Source organism: Uloborus diversus, chromosome 9 (assembly GCF_026930045.1).
Source record: "Uloborus diversus isolate 005 chromosome 9, Udiv.v.3.1, whole genome shotgun sequence".
Classification (NCBI taxonomy): Eukaryota; Metazoa; Arthropoda; class Arachnida; order Araneae; family Uloboridae; genus Uloborus; species Uloborus diversus.
The window spans coordinates 118,564,174-118,584,466 of NC_072739.1; the positions used below are offsets into that span (position 1 = coordinate 118,564,174).

The 20,293-nt window shown below is 34.5% G+C and overlaps 1 protein-coding gene across 1 annotated transcript in view; it reads left to right on the forward strand.

Annotated features, from left to right (window-relative positions):
• Positions 1–20,293, forward strand: part of LOC129229865 (uncharacterized) — a 255,772-nt gene that overhangs the window by 22,469 nt on the left and 213,010 nt on the right. The window contains exon 2 of the mRNA XM_054864242.1: positions 885–984. Coding sequence (XP_054720217.1) covers positions 885–984 — 100 coding nt within the window. The remainder of the gene's footprint in view (positions 1–884; positions 985–20,293) is intronic.

Genomic DNA, 20,293 nt, shown 5'->3' on the forward strand with positions numbered 1-20,293 from the left:
ATACCCTCCCCCTTAGATTTTTTTTCTCGCAACGGCCCTGAAAATTGAATGTTATTTTAACTGCAGCTTAAGCTTAAATTACAGTTGTTGCCGACACATGCAATATATGGAACAAATCTGGTAGCCATAACACTCTATTTAAAGTTCTGAGCAAGCAGCAAAACTTAGTATTAGCAGCAATCATTCGCAAGATCCTAAATTTATTAGAAAAAACTATTGCCTGTACTTTTGATTGCTGTCGTAAATGTAAGCAGTTCGTTTTCGCATCTGTTGTAACTTTTTTTTTTAAAGCTCAAGCAACTTTATTTTGTTGAATTGTTTTGATTCATTAAATGATGCAAATTTAACTGGCAGTGTGCGACTCTAAAAAGTGTTACGTGTAACCTAATTTTTAAAGCAAGAGAGCTGTGAAATTATTTTTGGGTATGTGTGGGGGGGGGGGGAGATTTTGTGCCATTGAGCTTGGGGGGATGGGCATCCCTGCCCCCCCTCAAAGTGTGACGCCATTAGTAAACAACTCCTTTACCGAAAATGTGGACGAATTTGATAAAATGATATCTTGTCGCGGGTTGTTTATTCAGGGTGAAAAATCCGTATAATCCATACATTGGCAAGCAATAACATTTTAGTTCTTATATTAAGCCTCCACATAAAATAATTATACATATTATTTAGCTCTCTAATTGCTCTATACCTTTTTCCTTTAGAAGTTGACAAATACCGAATTCGGAAAAAAGAACGGAAAACACTTTTTTAAGGTTGCTATGAGCCTGGGATTAGAAATTGTAGATTTCTAGAGACATGTACATAAATGCATGCATCTTTATTAGATATTTGTAGATTTATTGCTATGCACTGTATTTATTAAATTTGTTTCCTCTAAGGAATATAAAATTGAAGAAACCTTGTGGATGTATAGGGACAAGGATATGCATGAAATGTGTGGAAGTGGAAGAAAACTCCAATTTTAACTATAATCAACAGGTAATTTTATTCTTTGAATCATATGTAATTTTGCTTAAAATGATATTTTCAAGTTCTTTCATTATTATGTGCTTCTGTTTTCTCAGTTGTAAAATGTGTTTTTCTTTCTATGTCTCTTTTTCTGCTTTATATAAATGGGAGTTGGAGCTCCTTTGAGCTACCTGAATTATTTTAATATGATATTGAAAATATTTAGCATTTATGATGCACCTGGGAAAACAGGGAAAATCTGGAATTGATAGGGAAAATGAAAATCACCTAAAATGGTCATGGGAAAGTTAAGGAAAATTGGCAAATTATTGAAATTTTTGGAGAAGTCGGCAAATTTCTTTTCAAGTGGGTTGTTCTCTTAGGGCCGCCATTCACGGGCGCTCCATTCATCCGAATGGCGCGGCACCACTCCAAAATCCGGTCGTGAATGCCGAAAGCCTCATCCATTTGGATGGCGTGGCGCGGCTCGCTGGATATCCAGCCGAGCTGAAATCCATCGCACCGCGCCGATTTTCGACCGTTCCATCGCATCGTGAATGTGAAAACCCGCTTGGAGTGGGAAGTCGAGATCGCATGTACTTGAAGCGACTAATTGATATCAACCAATGAGATTTGAGCTCCCTAGGTTTGAGAGAGGTAGCAGAGGGGTGAAAATCGTGATGCAATATTTGTTTTTGTTGATGAAATCATGTTCTCTCGTGTAATGGATATGTTTTTTCAACTTTTAGCTCTACAATTGGAAAAGAAAGCAAATTCAATATAAAAATGTTGCCGTTTAAGAAATGCGTCTTATTTTCTACATACATATTGTATTTGTTTTGAATGAAACGCATAATGTTTAAAGGAAAGCAGACAATTTGACAATCATCCGTTGAGAATGAATCTGACAAGGGTCAAAGATTTTTCAATTATTTTCTCACAACTGAATAATACTTAGGGAATTTTGAATTTAAATTGCAAAGTAAAAGCAGTATTATTCAAACCAATTACTGTTTGTGAAAATGCGTTTCGTAAACAGAGATTAGGAGAACAAGAAATTGGAAATGAAAAAGATTAACTCGTATGATCTCACTACTCTCAAAAATTAGAGCCTATAAAAGTAACAATATGAAATAAATAGGTTTTATTAACAGTTGTTAGGTTCAATAGATTGTACTCAAGGTGAGGTTTTTTTTTATATGGCTAAAACCAACTTGTGCAGCACATTATTCATACTTGTCAAAAAAAAAAAAGCTAAAAGTTTTATACGTATCTGTTCATCAACTTTAGTTAGTAACAACTAAAGCTGACTTTTTTTTACAGCATACTTTAAATATCTTTTTCATAACTGTAATGTAAGCATTTTTTAGTGCTACATAATGCTGCACTAAAAACTGCATATTCTGATATGTTTCAGTTTCATCAATTAAAAAAAAAAAAAAAAAAAGAAAATCCTACATGCCTAAATTCTTGAATTCAAAGAAAAAAAAAGAAAGTCATTCTAATATTTTGAACACAAACAAAACAATATGAATTCTTTTTTCTTAGTGATAAAGATTTCATTGAAATTAATAGTAAGAGCAAATATTGATGGTTCTTAGCACTCAGCTAAATTTTCCTACAAAGACCTTATTACGTTCTTGCAATTAAATGAATAATCAAGTGCATATTTTCATGTTAAGAAAAACATGTGCTATAAATTTTGCACTAGTGCAGATTGAATTTTTTTGTTTTGGTCATAACAGTTTTGGAATGACAATATATATTAAAACCAAATGTTCCTGGGGGGAGGGGGGGGAGAAGGGGCACGACTTTCTTTGCAGCACTACAGTTATCAAAAACCTTACCTGGCAGCAATGAAATGGTAGGATTGAGATTTGCATAGCCTTTACAATACTGCCTGGTTAGGTTTGCCCTAACGGTATGTCTTTAATTGATAGCGATGTGCCAGATATCCAAAAGAAGATAAAGATCTATATCCGTATCATGATTAGTAGATCTTAAATGGATTTTTAGCCGTAAACTCTTATTACATATTTGAAATTCTACATGTGGATAACTATAAAATAACATACAATTAAATTTGAATTAGCTTTACATTTTCTAAAGATATTATAAGGTAACATTTCAGCAATTTTTTAAAACTGATTTAGGAATTGTACTATTCCTCCTATCGACTTTTCCAGCCATTCTTCGAAAAATTGAGACAGAATTCTCCGATTACTCTTCGTAAAGATGTCGGTGCTATGTCAGTAAGGGCAGGTCGAGAGGAATGGAACAACAGCATTTATATGCCGAAATATTATTTCTAGCCAGTAGATGTAGCAGCTACTAGTATAGCTACAGACCAAGCTAGAAATAATTTTTCACATTTTACTTCGTCTTAAATGCAATGCAGTCTCATTCTTACCGACTCTCCCCTTCTCTTTGTAGAACTTATTTTCAGAATAAATCAAATTCCTGATTATGTTTCTGCTACGGATTGATTTTTTAAATAAATCGTGCTTTTACCCTTACGGGAATACCTTTCATCTCAAATTTTACACTTGGACAAGGATCAAATTGGGTTAAAAATTCAAGGTCCATATATGTATTTGCGGATCTACATTTTTATGATCCGGCAATTCACTAGTAATTATACACTGTAGCAGTGTTCTATTTTCAGTAGGAGATTTATGGAACCACTGTCAATTTTATAAACAAAATTTAATTTTAGAGAAAACTAAAAACATCAATTGTCAATATTCTGAAAATATTAATGATAATTATTTGTCTTTTATTCGTTCAAAAACAAATGCTTTTGATATTTTTTTATTATTTGTGTGTGTTTATGAAGGTACTGACTTTACAGAAAAAAACATAGATTGAAATAAGAAAAATTCTCGTAATAACAAAATAAGTTTATTCATACAGCATTTATATACATTAATCTTTTAAAGTAAACATTTATTGCCAGGTGGTGTAAAGTTGCACACATCAAATAAAAGACTATGTTACTAAAATATAAATAGTCGAAAGAATGTAAAAAATATATATATATATTTAGATTTTATCAATAAGGAATTAAATTTCAATTTCCAAATTTTACTGCAGACAATTCTTTACTTAGAAAAAGCAATGGTGTTATTTACTTATACAACATTTTAAAATCGGAACACTCTCATTTTCGCTCAAATTTTGTAGAATTTTCATGACATTGGCTGCGTAGAAAGCTTCATTTTTTAAAAAAGTTTCATGTACTGTGAACAAAGGCAACCAATGCCAACTTGTATCCAAAAGCGTGAATCAGTATGCCTTGTGTACCAGGCTAACCTAGGGTAAACCTTGTGTACTAGGCAAATCGGAATCCTTTTTTCTTTTTTTTGAAAATTCGTAATTCCAAGTGGATAAAAAGACGCCCCTTTTGTCCCCACATGTACCATAAAATCATTAATCTCAGAGGCATCTCGTACAAAGCCAAAAATTTATAATTTTTCTTCAAAACCATTGTTTATTTCTTCCTTTTTTAAAAAAATCAAACATAAGTCTAAAGAAAATATCAAGCTGAAAAATATATTAGCTAACAAACTTTCGAATCAACATTTGCAAATGAATAATTAAAAAAAAATAACACATTCAAAACGAAAAAAAACAACTGAAACTTACAGAAATCTATTTTTAAGCACTATGCGGGAGATTTTAGTGATGCATGAGAGCAAAAACTATTTCACATTAATTACCTAACTACAAATAATCAAGATAATCAGTTACTACTTACTGTTTTTCTATCCAGCGAATGCTTCCACACTTTCAAAAGTAAAGAGGCATTGGCTTCCACTTTTCTAAGTTCACAATTATTAACTAATCGTAAAATAAAAGTACAGATCGACTATTGTGTTTACAGAAAAAAACAGACTTAAATATGTTTTACATTTTTCTCATGTAATTTTATACAAATTGAAATGGAAGGAGGGAGTCTCTACTGTGGCCATCCACCTCGATTTTTGAGATTATGTCCCAAATGTATTTGAGAAGGTCATTTAATTAATAATCACGTTAAAATCCAACATAGTCAAATTTTCATTAAAAGTTGATGATGAAGAGTTTATCCTAATCATCTCTTCCTGCATCTTTTTTGGTGCATCAGCCATCTATAAATCTTTAATGAGCCAACTTATGACTACAGGGCATTAAAAATGTATATAATTTAATTAAATCAAGCCGATTTCTTTCAAAGAACTAGCTGTCTCGAGCGTTTTAACTTTTATGGTTCTTTTAAAATAGTCGTATATCTGTTGTTTAATTATGACCACCTTGCCCCACGTACCACTCCTTTTACCTCACCACATGGGGTAAAGCAGTCATAACTACATATGAAAAAGAAAGTGAATAAAATATTTTTTTTTTTCTGAAAACTTAATGCAATGTTTCAAAACATATGTGAAGTTTTTACAGGAAGTCTTAAATATTTATTACGTACATAAGTTGAAAAGCAGGATTTTATGACAATTCCCCACCCTTTCCTGACCGTAATAAATGAAACAATATCATAGAGAAAAATAATAAAGTACATACACCAAATCTAATTTTTCTTTTTAAATTAAAACTAAAAATTGCATTGCATAAAAATAGTTTTCATAAATGTCCTATTTTCAATCACAAGTGATCATAGCCCCTACCACAAACTAAAGGAAACATAAAATTATAAGATAATTTTTTGTGCAGAAATCATTCAACGAAGAAAAACTGTTTTCCTAGAAATTAAAATTGGGTAACTTCAACATTTCAAAACAGTAAATATAAAAGTAGTATGAAAGTCAGTGGCGCACACAAGGGGGTCCAGGGGGGTATGGGTGGGGTCCGGACCCCTCCCATAGCTCGTTTTTTTTCCTGATTAAATTCCCCGCATGTGAAATAATTTCAAACAAAGGTAACAATTGTTTCAGTTCCAATGAATGAAAAACTAAAATCCTCGTGTTAAAACATTTTTTAAAATATTGTGCACTTTTCACATAATGCATTGCCTTTTAGAAGCGCAACGGTGATTATAAATGAATACACTGTAATAACCCTGTTTTTAGTTTTGACATTATAGAAAGAGAATTGAAAAGAGATTCTATGAACTTGAATCTATTTTTTAATTATGAGAAATGTAAAAGTGTAAATTATTTTGCTCTCTGGTTATTTTGTGTATTTCATTCAATGATGCTAATTACTTATTCAAGTTTATTTTTTACTGTTTTCCATTTTCGGGCACTGATAAAATCAAGTCGATATGTTTGACGGCATATTGGGGTATGAGATAGGAATTGCGCTTTCGACCTTGGACCCTCCCCCTTGCAAAATTCCTGTGTGCGCCACTGATGAAAGTGCATGATAAAAGCAAAGTCATTATTGCAAAACAAAAATTATACAAACCTTTCTATTTTTTTAACTTCCACTACTGAGGGATACATCCTAAAAGCCAACAAAAGCGAAAACCAAATTTAAATTAACAGGCAATCACCATCGTATGACCATTGGGACGAATTCTCTTTATCCCTTTATGTCACTTACCATAAACATGTTATGCGTCCTTTTCAGTTGCATGCATAGTGAACAAAATTGCCATTAAAAATATAATACTGCTGCGGACGAGAAGGTAAAATAATTACTTATTGAAATGAAAAATTTTAATTTAGGGGAATAACTCAATATTAACAAACTTATATTTTACAGCATTAAAGCAAATGCGACAAGCTGTTTGCTTTTTTTTGAGTAATTGTAAATATATATGTACACATGTGTCAGGTTTTTCAAATAGATCATAAAAGAAAGAGACGACTTTTTTTATGAAGTTAGAGTACACGATAAGGATTTAGAAAATGCTTCTCAGTTAATGCAGTCAGTTAATGGCTCTCTCCTTGTTGGTTGCTATAAAACAAAGAAATAAATTATCTTAAAATGGGCAATGTAAGTTTTTTACCTTCAAATGTCTGTTAAACAAGGTAGTTTTGCATAGCACATTTCGAGAAACGTCAATCGTTGTGGCGAACGATTAGCGAATTTCAGTAAAAGGTAATCTGATCTGTTTGCAACGAAAAATCTTAAATTACATGTGAATACAAATGCTTAACCTCATCTTAGTAAAAAATCAAGACACGTTTACACAAATAAATGAAGAAATTTGGCTGATGAAGCCAGGAGATAAACGTATACAAAGCTATTTGAGGACTAGCTATCATTAAATTGACGTTATTTGACCAAGGACATCCAAATAATTTCAAATAAATGCAGGAATAGCGATTTTCTATTTCAAAACAAACATTGGCGCGGTGCGGTGTGGATGCGGTCGTGAATGCGGTTACAATTTTATCCCATTCCAAATGGAACGACTCCGAATGGCTCGGCTCTATTCGGCTCGCTCGTGAATGGCGGCACTTAGGGCCGCCATTCACGGGCGCTCCATCCATCCGAACGGCGCGGCAACACTCCAAAATCCGCCCGTGAATGCCGCCACTCCTGCTTACCCCTAGTTACACCACTACATACAATTAAATTTAAATCAGCTTTACTTTTTTTTTGAAATTATAAGGTAACATTTAAGCATTTTTTTTAAATATTGATTTAGGAATTGCATTCTTCCTCTTTTCGTCTTTTCCAGCATTCTTCGAAAAATTGAGGCTAAATTCACTGATTACCCTTTGTAAAGATGTTCTCGGCTGTGTAATTATGTCAGTAAGGGCAAGCCGAGAGGAATGGAAGAGCGGCATTTATGTGCCGAAATATTATTTCTAGCCAGCAGGTGTAGCAGCTACTACTATAGCGACAGAACAAGCAAGAAATAATTTTTCACATTTTATTTCGGCTTAAATGCAACGTGGTCTCATTCTTATCGGCTCACACCTACCACTCTTATTAGAAAAAAATTGAAATAAGAAAATATCTCATAACAACAAAATAACTTTATTCGTACAGCATTTATATACATTCAATTTTAAAAGCGAACATTAAGGGCAGGTGGTGTTAACTTGCGCACATCAAATAGAAGACTATATTATTGACAGATAAATAGTGGAATAAATGTAAAATTTTTATTTAAAGTTTATCAATAAGGACTTTAGGCTCTGTTCACATAAATTTGCAACATTTTCATCTCAAGAAATCACCCACGTCGTCATTTCCACAAAAATTTGCAGCTTAGGAAAATAAATCCTTTCACAGTAATGAGAAGAACAAACCTTGACCGAATTCATTCTTATTCGTGTAGCTGTTCGTGTAGCTGAACTTGAACCGAATTCATTCTTATTTGTGTAGCTGTAAATTAATGAGTGCACACCTGGTTTAATCAAGAAAGCCTGCGTTTTCAGTTTGTTTACAAGAATAAAGCTTTTTAAACAATTTAAATCTTTGCGATTTGTGAAATAAGTTGTCAGAGTTTGAAAGGTTAATCTATCTTTTCGAATTTTTAAAAATACGAAATAAAAATCATAATTACTTAATGAAGTAAAAACTTTTACTTTAGTCGAGTAACTCAATATTAACAACTTATACTTTACAGCATTAAAGCAAATGTGACAAGCTGTTTGCTTTTTTGAGTGATTGTAAATATATATGTATATATGTGTCAGGTTTTTCAAATGGATAATAAAAGAAAGAGATGAATTTTTTTATGAAGTTAGCGCACACGATAAGAACTTAGAAAATGCTTCTCACTTAATGATAATTGTTGGTTGTTATAAAACTATGAAATAAATTATCGTAAAATCGGCAATATAAGATTTTTCTACCTTCAAATGACTGTTAAACAAGGCAGTTTTGCATAGCAAGTTTCGAGAAACGTTAACCGTTCTGGCGAACTATTAGCGAATTTCAGTAAAAGGTAATCTAATCTAGGTTTGCAGCGAGCAATCTTAAAATGCAAGTAAACATAAATGCTTCTCCTCATATTAGTGTATTAGTAATTAAAGGACGAATTGGCTTTATAGGAGATAAAAAATCAAGACTCGTTCACACAAATAAATGAACAAATTTGTCTGCTAAAGTCAGGAGATAAACGTATACAAACCTATTTGAAGACTAGCTATCATTAAATTGACTTTATTTCACCAATGATATCCAAATAATTACAAAAACAGATGCCCGAATAACGATTTTCAAATTGTAAACAAACATTGGCGCGGTGCGGTCGTGTCGTGAATGCGGTCACAATTTTATACCATTCCAAATGGATTGACTCCTAATGGCTTGGCTCCATTCGGCTCGCTCGTGAATGGCGGCACTTAGACCTTCTCAGTTAGACATCGTATTAAAGTGAAGAAAAGTCTCTAGTACCGTACTCCAGAGCAGTAAGTAGTGTTCCGAGGGGGTCTGGCGCCCCTGCCAAACTTTAAAATTGTGCCCCCCCCCCTCCAACGTCATCCCGATGGGAAGTCACTAGAGCTGATTGTGACCTCCCAATAAATATTTTTGGGGGAACATTTGACTAATTAATTCATCAAATTAGGAGACAGTATTGCAACTTTAATATTCATATTTTCTGTATTTAAATTGTTTTCAATAAAGCCCAAATTTCCTTCGCAGTAGATGTTATTTATGTATATGTGTGCGTGCTCAAAATTTATCATTCGGTAAAATTGGGGTTTCATTCGGCCTATTCAGAACTCTCTCCTTCCCCAAAATTTTAGTTCTCTCCCCACCATTTCACATAAATTCAATAAAACCAATAATATTTGCAATTCTTTAATAAATATAAATAATGTATGTAATGTAGAATAAATATATTTCAGTTCCGTTTATAACATGTATTATGTTTTTAAAAAAGCTTCAATTTTTTATAGAATTAGTTTCAAACCACTGGAGAATGTACATTAAACATAATTTACATATTTACTAAAAGAAAGAAAGAAAGAAACCTTAAATGTTTTTTAAAAGATAAATCAAAGCATTTTAAAAAGTCTGTTATAATTAGGAAAGCAAAGCAAATATAAAAAAGATTGCTAATCTGTAATTGGCTAAAAAAACAGCATCGTTTACATACAGGCAAAATACAGTTGAACATTATGTAGTCCCCCAATTAAGATATCCCAATATTTTGTAAGACTTTTTTTGCTTATATTTATTACAATAAGAATAAATACTTAGCCTAAAAAAAATAATACACAAAAAATATTGCACCGCCCTCGAAAAAACGCCCTCCACCACAGCACCCTGGTATGCAAATTGTGTGTATGTCTTTTTCATGCCACCGATAAAATCCCCCCCCCTTTTTTTGAAAATTAAAGATTGTTTTATTTTCCCCTCAAGCTCTTTTTCTTGCGAGACTTTTTTTTTCTAAATTTATAAAAGCATTTTTATACTTATATAATCAATTTTTTAAAAAAATTCAACAAAAAAAAAATTCTTTTTGTTTTCAAAAATTAGTCGTAATGCTGCCCCCTTAGCTGCTGTGCGACAGCCACTCCTACCAACCCCTTGATATGCTACTGCTCCAGAGGCAATTGCTAGCGACCAATCCCAGGATTTACGCACACAGATTTTACGAGGACGAAGGACATGCTCTATAGCAGCGGTTCCCAACCTTTTTAGTTGTACAGCCCAGCAATTTGTAGAAATCACCATTGTGGCCCACTAACTACTATATATTACTTGCACAGCCAAATATTAATTTCTGGGGGGTGGGAGCATCTGCTCATTACTGTCCTCAAGTATGAATAATATACCCTATTAGAATTGAAAGTGTGTTAAACACGAGCTCTTGTAAATGTTAATCCCCTTCTTCCCTCATGCTGTTCCTATGACATGGATATACTGTACACAAACAATTTTAAAAATAATTTTAAGAACCAAATCATCTTTATTGCATTCACTTAGCTGTAAGAAAACTCAAAAACAAGTCGTCAAAGTTAAAGCTCCATCAGATTTTTGGCGCTGTTTTTTTCTACGAGGGAGTTGATATCTGGATTGAAACTGGATAGATCTGACTCAAATAACTTGTAACAGTCAATGCTTTCCTATATTAGTTTTTTTTTAATTCAATGAAAAGTCTCATTCAAATGGGTAGGCTGTAAAAAAGCCCCCTCAAGTATCTCAATTCACTGGTTAGTCATGCCAGTTCGACAAAGGAGAAGTATTTTTAACTTGAAGCCTATACTAGTAGTTTCTTTGTCAATTTTCTTTAAAGGTGTTTCTGATTCATTAGATTTCATCTTCAATTTTAGGGAAAAGTTCCTAAGAAATATGAAAAATTTTAATCTTAAAGTTCCTTATTTGCTATGAGCCAGGAATAGCTTTTGAGTGATGCTACAGTTAATAAGTGAATTTTCACAAGAAGCGTAAATTAAGACACAAAAATTTATTTCGTTTCAATTCCTCGACCAGTGTCCACAAACCGCTGCTCTATAGGGTGTCCACAAAAAAAAAAAAACGAAAGTCGTTTTTTCAAATCGCACATCCTCTTATATTTTTCCTTTTAGGTCAAAACAATTGTAAAAAATGGTTCATTTAATTTGAACAACGGCAACCCTAGGGTGGTTCAAAAACTTCTTTTCAGTCTATTTCTTTTAGACTTACTAATACAGTCGATGCTTATTATAACGACCATACTTTTTAAAAAAATGTTCCATTATAGCAACCATCGGTAAAAGACCCAACTCTGTCCCTATGAACTCTGTTAGTTTGCTTTCGGTATGAGGACCGTTCTGTATCATCTTTTCCAATACAGCGACCGAATTCAGAGGACACGATTTCCGGTGTTTTTTCCAATAAAACAAATAAAACAAATTTGTAACTTTAAATGACATTGATTATTGTTTACAGACTGCTGCATGGAGTCTTCAGTTTTCAATTCAACTTTGAGGGGGGAGGGGTGAAGAGGAATTACTACTCACCACAGAACAGAAGACATAAAAGGAAGAAAGAGTGAAACTCTTGGATTCATAAGGAAAAGGGGTTGATAGATGTATTGATAGTTTGGTGTTTGAATCATGTGGTTTTTAAGAATTTGTTTCTGCACTTGACGAAGATGAAGATTACAAAGTGGATATCCTTACAGCTTTGCATCTCTCTACAGTAGTGTGAATGAAGTCTCAGAAAAGACCATCAAGAATTTCTTCCATCATGCTGATTTTAAAAAGCACAAGGAATCAGAATCTACTACTTGAAGTGACTGGTTAGGCAACCCAATATGAAAATTTAGATAAATATGAAATGCTGTAAAAAATTTCTAAGAAAATGAAATTTGACGAAGGTTAAACTTTTACGATTATGCCAAAATCGATTATGATTTAAAATGTGTCGAACATCTGTTAGAAGAGGAACTATCTCTCAATATTGAGCATAAAAACCAATTGATGTATCACAATCAGATGAAGAAGAAGAAATTAAAGCAAAAGTTCTTAGCATGAAAGATGTTTCAAATACTCGAGATGCTTTTAAATGTTTCTTTGAAAGGCAAGAAAAACACAATTTGTCATCTGTAACTGAAATAAAAAATTAAGTTTTGAAAAAATTATGTGTGCTAAAACTCAAACAACTGTTTCTGATTTTATCTTCAGAAAATAAATAATTTTTAAGTGATAAATTTTTTCCTATATTTTCTACTTTAAAATCTGATTATTATTTTGCGCTCATAATTAAAAAAAAATTCCTATGATAAAAAATAATTAGAGCGTTTAACTGGAATCTTTTTGAAAAAGTGTGAATTTTATTAGAGCAACGGAACATGCATGATGTATGTATATATATTTTTAAAATTCTATCTTTTACAACGACCACTCATTATAAAGACCTTTTTCTGTGGGATGGAGAGGGTCGTTATATCGAGTGTTGACTGTAGTATTATGCTGTAAAAGTTTTAGCTTCATACTCAAATTTTAAGAGGGTGCTCAATGACCCCTTAATTTAATATTAGCTGCAGCATAGAAAATGCCACAAATTCAGAAACATTTAATTTTCTCGGCTGTTATTTTTTTTTGTAAATAATTATTTTATTGCAATGTATATGCATATTACTAGTGTATATTATAATATATAATTTGTTTTTTCAGTTCAAAGTATTTTTTACACCCCCCTCTCCATATTAATAAAGTTTAAAGGAGGGAGTTGAGCACCCTCTTTCAGTTGAAATAGGAAGCTAAAATTCTTCCAATATATTACTATCCACAAGTGTAAAAATATTGAGGGGTGTCCTGTTATTTAGGAGAAACTTTTTTTTACATGTATTTTTGAACCACCCTAGTCAATCTGTGCTGACTTGCGCCTGAAAGTGTGAACCAGCTATGTGTACTAGACCAAATCGAAAAAATATTTTTTTTGGATGCTCGAAACATCATGTTGATAAAACGTTGCCCCTATAGCCCCACATGTACCACAAAAATATTTATCTATATCAGAAAAATTTAGGTGTCTAGCAGGAGGTCTAACATTTATAATTTTCTTCAAAAAATTGATTTTTTCAATTCATCCTTTAAAAAATTACATAGACACAGGCATGGGCGCACTTATGCAAAATTGTAGGGGGGGGGGGGGCTCAGATGTTTTTACCATGGTTTAGCATGATATTTTCCCCATGAAAACCAATTTCTAGACAGATTATAGTCATTAAAATTTGACATTTTTAATAACTTATTCATTAATGGCTGGAGAAGACATATTTTTACATTTTTGTGAAGAAAAAAGTACTAAAAGCAAGGAAGTTCTAATTTGTAGGGGGGGGGGCTCGATCCCCCCCCCTTGCCCCCTATATGGGCGCCCTTGGACACAGGGTTCGAAAATATGATATTTTGATATGTCGGATATTTTCAATCAACGCAATTTACTTTGTCCTTAAATCAGTTTATTTTCTTGTATTATTATTATAATATATTGGTAGATGTGTAAGTAATATTTCTTTCACCATCCTCATATACATAATAGCTGATGATTGGGTAGCCCGTGTGCTTCAACAGTGAAAATCGCGCCATGGCATGATAATTTGAGAATATGTTTTTGTAATGTTTAACATGCAGGGAAAGGCTTTATTGTGACAAGGCTGAACTCGATTCGGCCACTTAACAGTTTTACTGGTAAGACTGGCATTTCAGGGGAATGAAGAAATGAAAAAATGGTCAACAATAAAAACTACCTACTGGAGTTTAGGGTTAATCCACTGGAGTTAAGGTTACAATTTTAACTATCAAAATATCACCAAACAGGCAATTGCTGCGATCAAAATATGTCGAAGCAAATTTTCACCTGTCATCCCATGACGGGCGGCTTTCTAGTTTATATATAAATATAATGCAAAAATTTATGTACAATGCTAGACATTGAAAATGCAACACTAAGAAGAAGTGGTTAGAAAGTGATGAAATTTGGAAAAAAGACAGAAACAGCAAGGAATAATAAATGATCTTAATTTCAAAATGATAGGCAGAATACAGAGCGAGAACTGCGTCGGCTCAGTAGGATGTAGGACCACCGCAGATAGCGATACACCAAGAAACACGTCTAGGCATAGAGTCAATAAGGGTATGGATGGTGTCCAGAGGGATGGCTCTGCATTCCCTTTCAACCTGTTAGCAAAAATATATAATTTTAGTTCTTGAAGACAATTCCCAAAGGTTTAAAAAAAAAAGTTCTAGTAACTTAATTCATTGTATTACAAACATTGAAAATTATCCCACTACCTAACCGGCGGACGAATTGTTCCCCAAAGTAGAAACTCCAACAGAATCATGCGTTTGTTTACACAACGCAATGATGTGACGTCATTGTTACCGAGTTGAGTTATGTTTTGCTGAGTGCAGGTGAACAACTATTTTAAAAAGTTTCACAGTTAGAAAACAAAAGGTGTTGTGTTGTTTCACAGCGATAATTTATGCATGTGATTCAATAAACGTCACATCATCACGTGGTGGAATTGGGAAATGTATTTAAGTGAGTGCACCCAATCAATCAATCCTCTTGTTATTCTTATCTTATCTGTTTTGATTCATGTCGCCGTAACTGCAGTTCGGTGGTTACTGGGAGCGGTGTGCTCCAGTTTCTCATCAGTTCCACGTTGTTGAGTGGACTTCATTTTTAGAAAAATGTAGGAAATAAGTTCGTTGTGCCCGGCTAAAAGAGCGGGCAGGTTCCATTGGTCACCTTGAGGCATTTTGGTGGTGAAGGATGAAAAGGTGAAATATTGTGGAGTTTCTTTCACGGAAGTTGATGTTGTTGGACGTAGGCTTCACAAGACCGTCGAAGGTTCACGCTGGATTGGATTAAAAGATGTCCTAGAGTCTGGCTGGACTGGATGTCCGCGTGTAAGGGTTCTTCACCGGATGTGGCGGTTCTTGGTGTCCGAGAGGTCAAGTCTATGGAAGGTCCAGCATGGCGGCTGGCCACGTGTGGTACGAGCTGCAATCAATTTTCACGTAGGATCCTATGGAAGGATCAGGCCTTCACGTTTTGATATGCCAAGTATTAAAGAGTGAATATCCTGAATGGTATGAACTTTCATCTTGAATATTATCAGGACTACTCTATTTTTAGGCAATGGACTCAAGGTGGACTAGCGTTGACTAGTCCGTTAAGTTTTGGAATCGAACGATACAGTATTATATAATGTATTCCTATAAATGTTCTTGTGGGGGGGGGGGGGTTTATTTTCAGTCAAAATGTCTGGGTTTTAAAAGTAGTTTATTTACCCTTGTTGATATTACAAATTTTAAGATATATTTATCGTTATTTAATAAAATTGTTTTTGACTGTTAAATGTGTTTTTCAATTCCATTTTTCCCCCGAGCAGATCACACCACAATTTCTGTTGGGCTTGCAACAACCCGTTTTAGTTCCTCGAACTTCGGGTATTTCATCCACGGTAGTACGCGAGTTCCAACACAACCATTTGCCACAGTTCGTCTTCTGAACGAGGCAGGAACAGTCTGCAAACGGCGTCCAATCACATTCCACACATGTTCGATTGGTGACAGGTCAGGAGAGTATGGTGGCCAGGGAAGAATCTGTGTGCCTTGGAGAGCATGTTGGCAGATGCGAGCACTGTGTGGTCGGGTGTTATCTTGTTGAAAAATTGCATTAAGTAGCCCTTGAAGGTAAGGGATTGCCACTGGCCGCAGCACATTATCCAAGAACCGTTGGGCTGTCATAGTGCCTTGAATATGAACTAGAGGTGATATGGAATTGTACGCAATTGCACTCCAAACCATTATACCACGTTGTCATGTGGTGAGACGTTCCACAGTTACTGCCGGATTAGATCTGTCTCCACGTCGACGCCACAAAAGTACGCTGTGACTGTCACTGGATAAACAGAAGCAGGATTCATCTGAGAACACGACATTTCGCCATTCCGTCATGCAGGTTGCTCTAGTCCGGCACCATACCAAACGTTGTGTATGTTGTGAGGTCAATGGCAGTCTTAGCGGATGCCGTGATTGCAGATCACGTGCGACCAAACAACGGGAAACGATTCACACGGGAACATTCAGGGTATCTTGCACCTGTAGTCCAGTCAATGAGTGCTCAAAACAGGGGTGTAGCATGCATGGAATATGCGATAATTTTTGACTTCAGAATATTGTTAGGGGTAGTTAGTAAGTAAACATACTAAAAGTCCCCGACCCTGGGTTTTTCGAGAAAATGTCAAAAACGGTGGAAAAATTGCTTTTAAAATAAAAATTCAAGTTAAATAAATTTACTATGAAACTGTTTCTACACATATGTGTCAAATTTCCAATACTTTTCCGGGTATATGTTACGAAAAATCGATGAATTTGGGAAAAATTCTCTCTTTTTGTCAAACATTTGCTCCTAGTGCTTACCAGAATCAGTATTCATGAAAATTGTCAATGCAGGGTTGCCACGCACCGGGAAAACCTGGAATTGTCATGGAAAATGAAAATGGCCGAAAATCGGGGAAATGTCAGGGAAAATGAAAAATTGCATATTTCCGATCGATCTTGATCGTCCTTAGCCCGGCCCGCGGTATATGACGTCAAAAAAAAAAAAAAAAAAACTTTCAACCTTGTTTTTTTCGCCGCCATTCCCATTCGTCGTTTTGTCATTCCCCTCTTTCTTCTTCCCCCTGCAGTTCTTTTTATCAACTCTCTGCCATTGGGGGCGCGCGCCATAGCAGTCGGCGGCGGCGGACATGCGCAGAAGGTTCTTCTTTTCTTCTTAGTTTGAGCGGGCTCTGTTTAAACGCTGCTTGTTTACGTCTAAAGTTATGATACACAGCACATTGTTTTGTCTGCGAGTGCGACTGAAGTTCGAAGTTCGTAATGAGCTGCAATAATCTTTTCATATTTTATGTTATTTCTTTAAATTGGTTAATGAAATCGTATTCTACTAAACAATTTTGTTCTTTAAATTTAGTTCATTAGACAATTTTAAACTTAGAAAGTTTCTTTTTTGCAGAAGTATCATAACCTGTTAGTATTTCAGTAGTGATCTTTAAAGACTTTCAATGCGCTTCTTTCTTTCAAAATAAAAGAAATCTGATTTAAAAAAAAAAAAAAAAAAAATCTGCACATCAGAGAAGTTTCTGATCATTGCTCAAAATTTAACTTTATGACAGGGTTCCCACAGGAGTGATTATGACGCAAGTTGCACCATCAAATTTATTTTTTTTTCGGGGGGGGGGGGGGGAATTTTTTAATTATTTATTTTGCTTTATTTTTATTCAAATTATTTACTCATATTATTTTACTTTATTATTTTCATCTGTGTGTGTGTATTTTATTGCGGAGGAGCGAGCACACTTTTCTTTCAAAACAATAATAATTAAAAATAAATAAATAGGAAAAAAAATAACAGGGTGGCGACAGATCAGGGAAATCAGGGAGATCAGGGAAAAGTCAGGGAATTTTATTGATCAGGGAAATATCGGGGAATTTTGAAAAAATAATAAAAATTCAGGGAAAATTGATCAAATGAAGACATTTTTTTTTTTGCTTTGCAAAGTTAAACACCCTTTTTTCCTATTCATTTTCCGCCAATTATTTGTTTAAAAAAAAGTAATATTAGTGAGGTGTGATTATGCACTGACACATGTTTGTGCATTTTTTCCCCCTTAAGGTTAAAGTATTGAATCTTAAGTTATTAACCACAGGATGAATTTCTTAAGCTTCTGTGTCTGTAAAGTTGTTTATTTTACGTAGTTTGAATTTTTCTGCTAGGCGTTCATTGCTACGTAAAATAAACAAACCAACAGGCAAAGAGGAAGTTGCCATTCAAGACTTTGATCCATTGCCTTTACTCATTGTCTTGAAGTAGCTAGCGTACTGTAATCACGATTTCAAAAAAAAATTTTTTTTTTTACAATTGATACTCTAAGAGCTTAAAAGGTATTTTACTCTGCGTTTTCGATTTAATTGCTAAAATTGAATCATGGGTGCAAGACCTTCCTTCTCAGGACGGATTTCCGTCTTGACAAAATTTCCGAGACGGAGGTCGGGACGGAAAGAAATTCAATGACTTTCTTTTAATTTTGAATGAAAAAAGAAAAATTGAGTGTTTGAAAAATATGCTTTAGTATTACTGGACCGTTCCATAACTACGAATTTACATCGACATTCTCTCGGTTTTCCGCCATGTGCTTGTTTTGTTTGCAACGTGCTTTTGGAGGAGTGACTTTTCGGCTCGCGCCGTTTGACTTTTTTTAGGTATAGCTTTATTTCCAACTCGCTGCATTGCAGACCGAGGAGTTGCTCGCTATTCTCCCTAATTTTTCGAAGCAATCGGCTCTAATTGAAAATTTAGCCTTTTCTCATGCTATTTTCGATCATCCTTTGGTTTTTTTCATTTGTGTTTCTTTTTCTTTTTTTTGCAAACTTGACACGCATAAATGAAAATTATGTACGCTCTTAAAATGTCTTAAGAGTTGAATCTGCATCACTGATTGAGAGTGATTGCTGACAAGATGAAATATTTTCGCCACAGTAAAGGGCGTCCACATACCATGTAAAACAGAAACTTATCAAGATTTTGAAGATTTTAATGAAAATGGGAATTTTGGAAATAATCGAGGGGGGGGGGGGGATTTCTAGCTGGTTGGAAACACCGATGGGCAAACCGTTCCTGCATTTTTGACAATGACTTGAGGAATCATTAAATTCTAATGTCATCGATTCGAACACTCGCTAGAATGGAAATATAGGTGGGGGGAGGAAGAGAAAGGAAAGGTGAAAAATAACGGCAGCACGAGTCTGCGAAAAATTGCTGCTCTTGCAAAGAGGGTAATCTGTCCGCAAATTAACCCACGATACTAAGGTCTTAAAACGTTGATATCTTGGACAATCTAGGGGGGTGTGGGGTTACTCACGGGTTACAGTAAAAAATATCGAAAAACTGAATTGAAAATATTTTTGAAGCTAGGAGTGGTTCGATATTTCTCCAGTGCAAACTCTTAAAAATTTAAAAGTCAAAAAGTTTTAGGCTGTCTCTAATGATATAAAAGTGGGTTTTAAAAAAGAATCGAAGACTGGAGTCTTAAAAGCACTAATTTAGGCAATCTTTGGTGAATTTATGAGAGATGGTTTTGGTGTTCTAACATAAAAATGTTTTGTAGCTGATGTATTAAAAACTATTTGAGGCTATACTTAAATGACTTAAGTTAAAGGGCATTCGCGACCCTCTCCCGAAAACTGTTTGTAATTGAAGTCTTAAATCTTTTAGGCTGTCTTTGGCAAGGTCAAGAGGGAGGGAGGGAGGGAGGGGGCTCTCTTTAGGCGAAATTCCGAAACTGGAGTCTTAAAAGCGCAACTTTGAACCGTCTTGGGGTTCGGGGTTCTCCTTTCCCAAAAAATATTCAAAGCTGAAGTATTCAGAATTCAGCTTTAGGTAATCTTTGGAAGACTTAAGAAGAGGGAATTCGAAGGCTTTCTCTCAATACGTTTCAGAATTTAAATTCTTAAATCTTCGGTGATGAAAAGGGGAAACCGCAAATTTTAGTAAAATTTAATGAACTTAGAGGAAAGAGTTCGGGGGGGGGGGGGGGGGGGTCTCTCTTCCTGAAGTATTGAAATGCTATTTTGGCTATTTTTGAGTGAGCTAAGAGTTAGGGAATTCAAGGGTCTTTCTCGAAACATTTTCGAAATTGAAGTCTTAAAACTTTGGGTTGTCTTTAGCGATGTTTGGAAGGGAGTTGCTCTCTCAATAGAAAAATTAATCTTAAACAAAAACTTGCACTGCATTTAGTAAACACAATGAGAGGGGGGGGGGGGATTCCGCACCCTCAGCCCGAAATATTTTCGTTTCTGAAATTTTTAGAGCTTTGTTTTGGGCTATCTTTGACTGACTTAAGGGGGAAAGATGTAGGAAGATTCTTTCAAAAAGTTTCCAAAATTAAAGTATTAAAATGTGGTGAATTCAGAGGGAGGGTTTCGGGAGTTCTCTT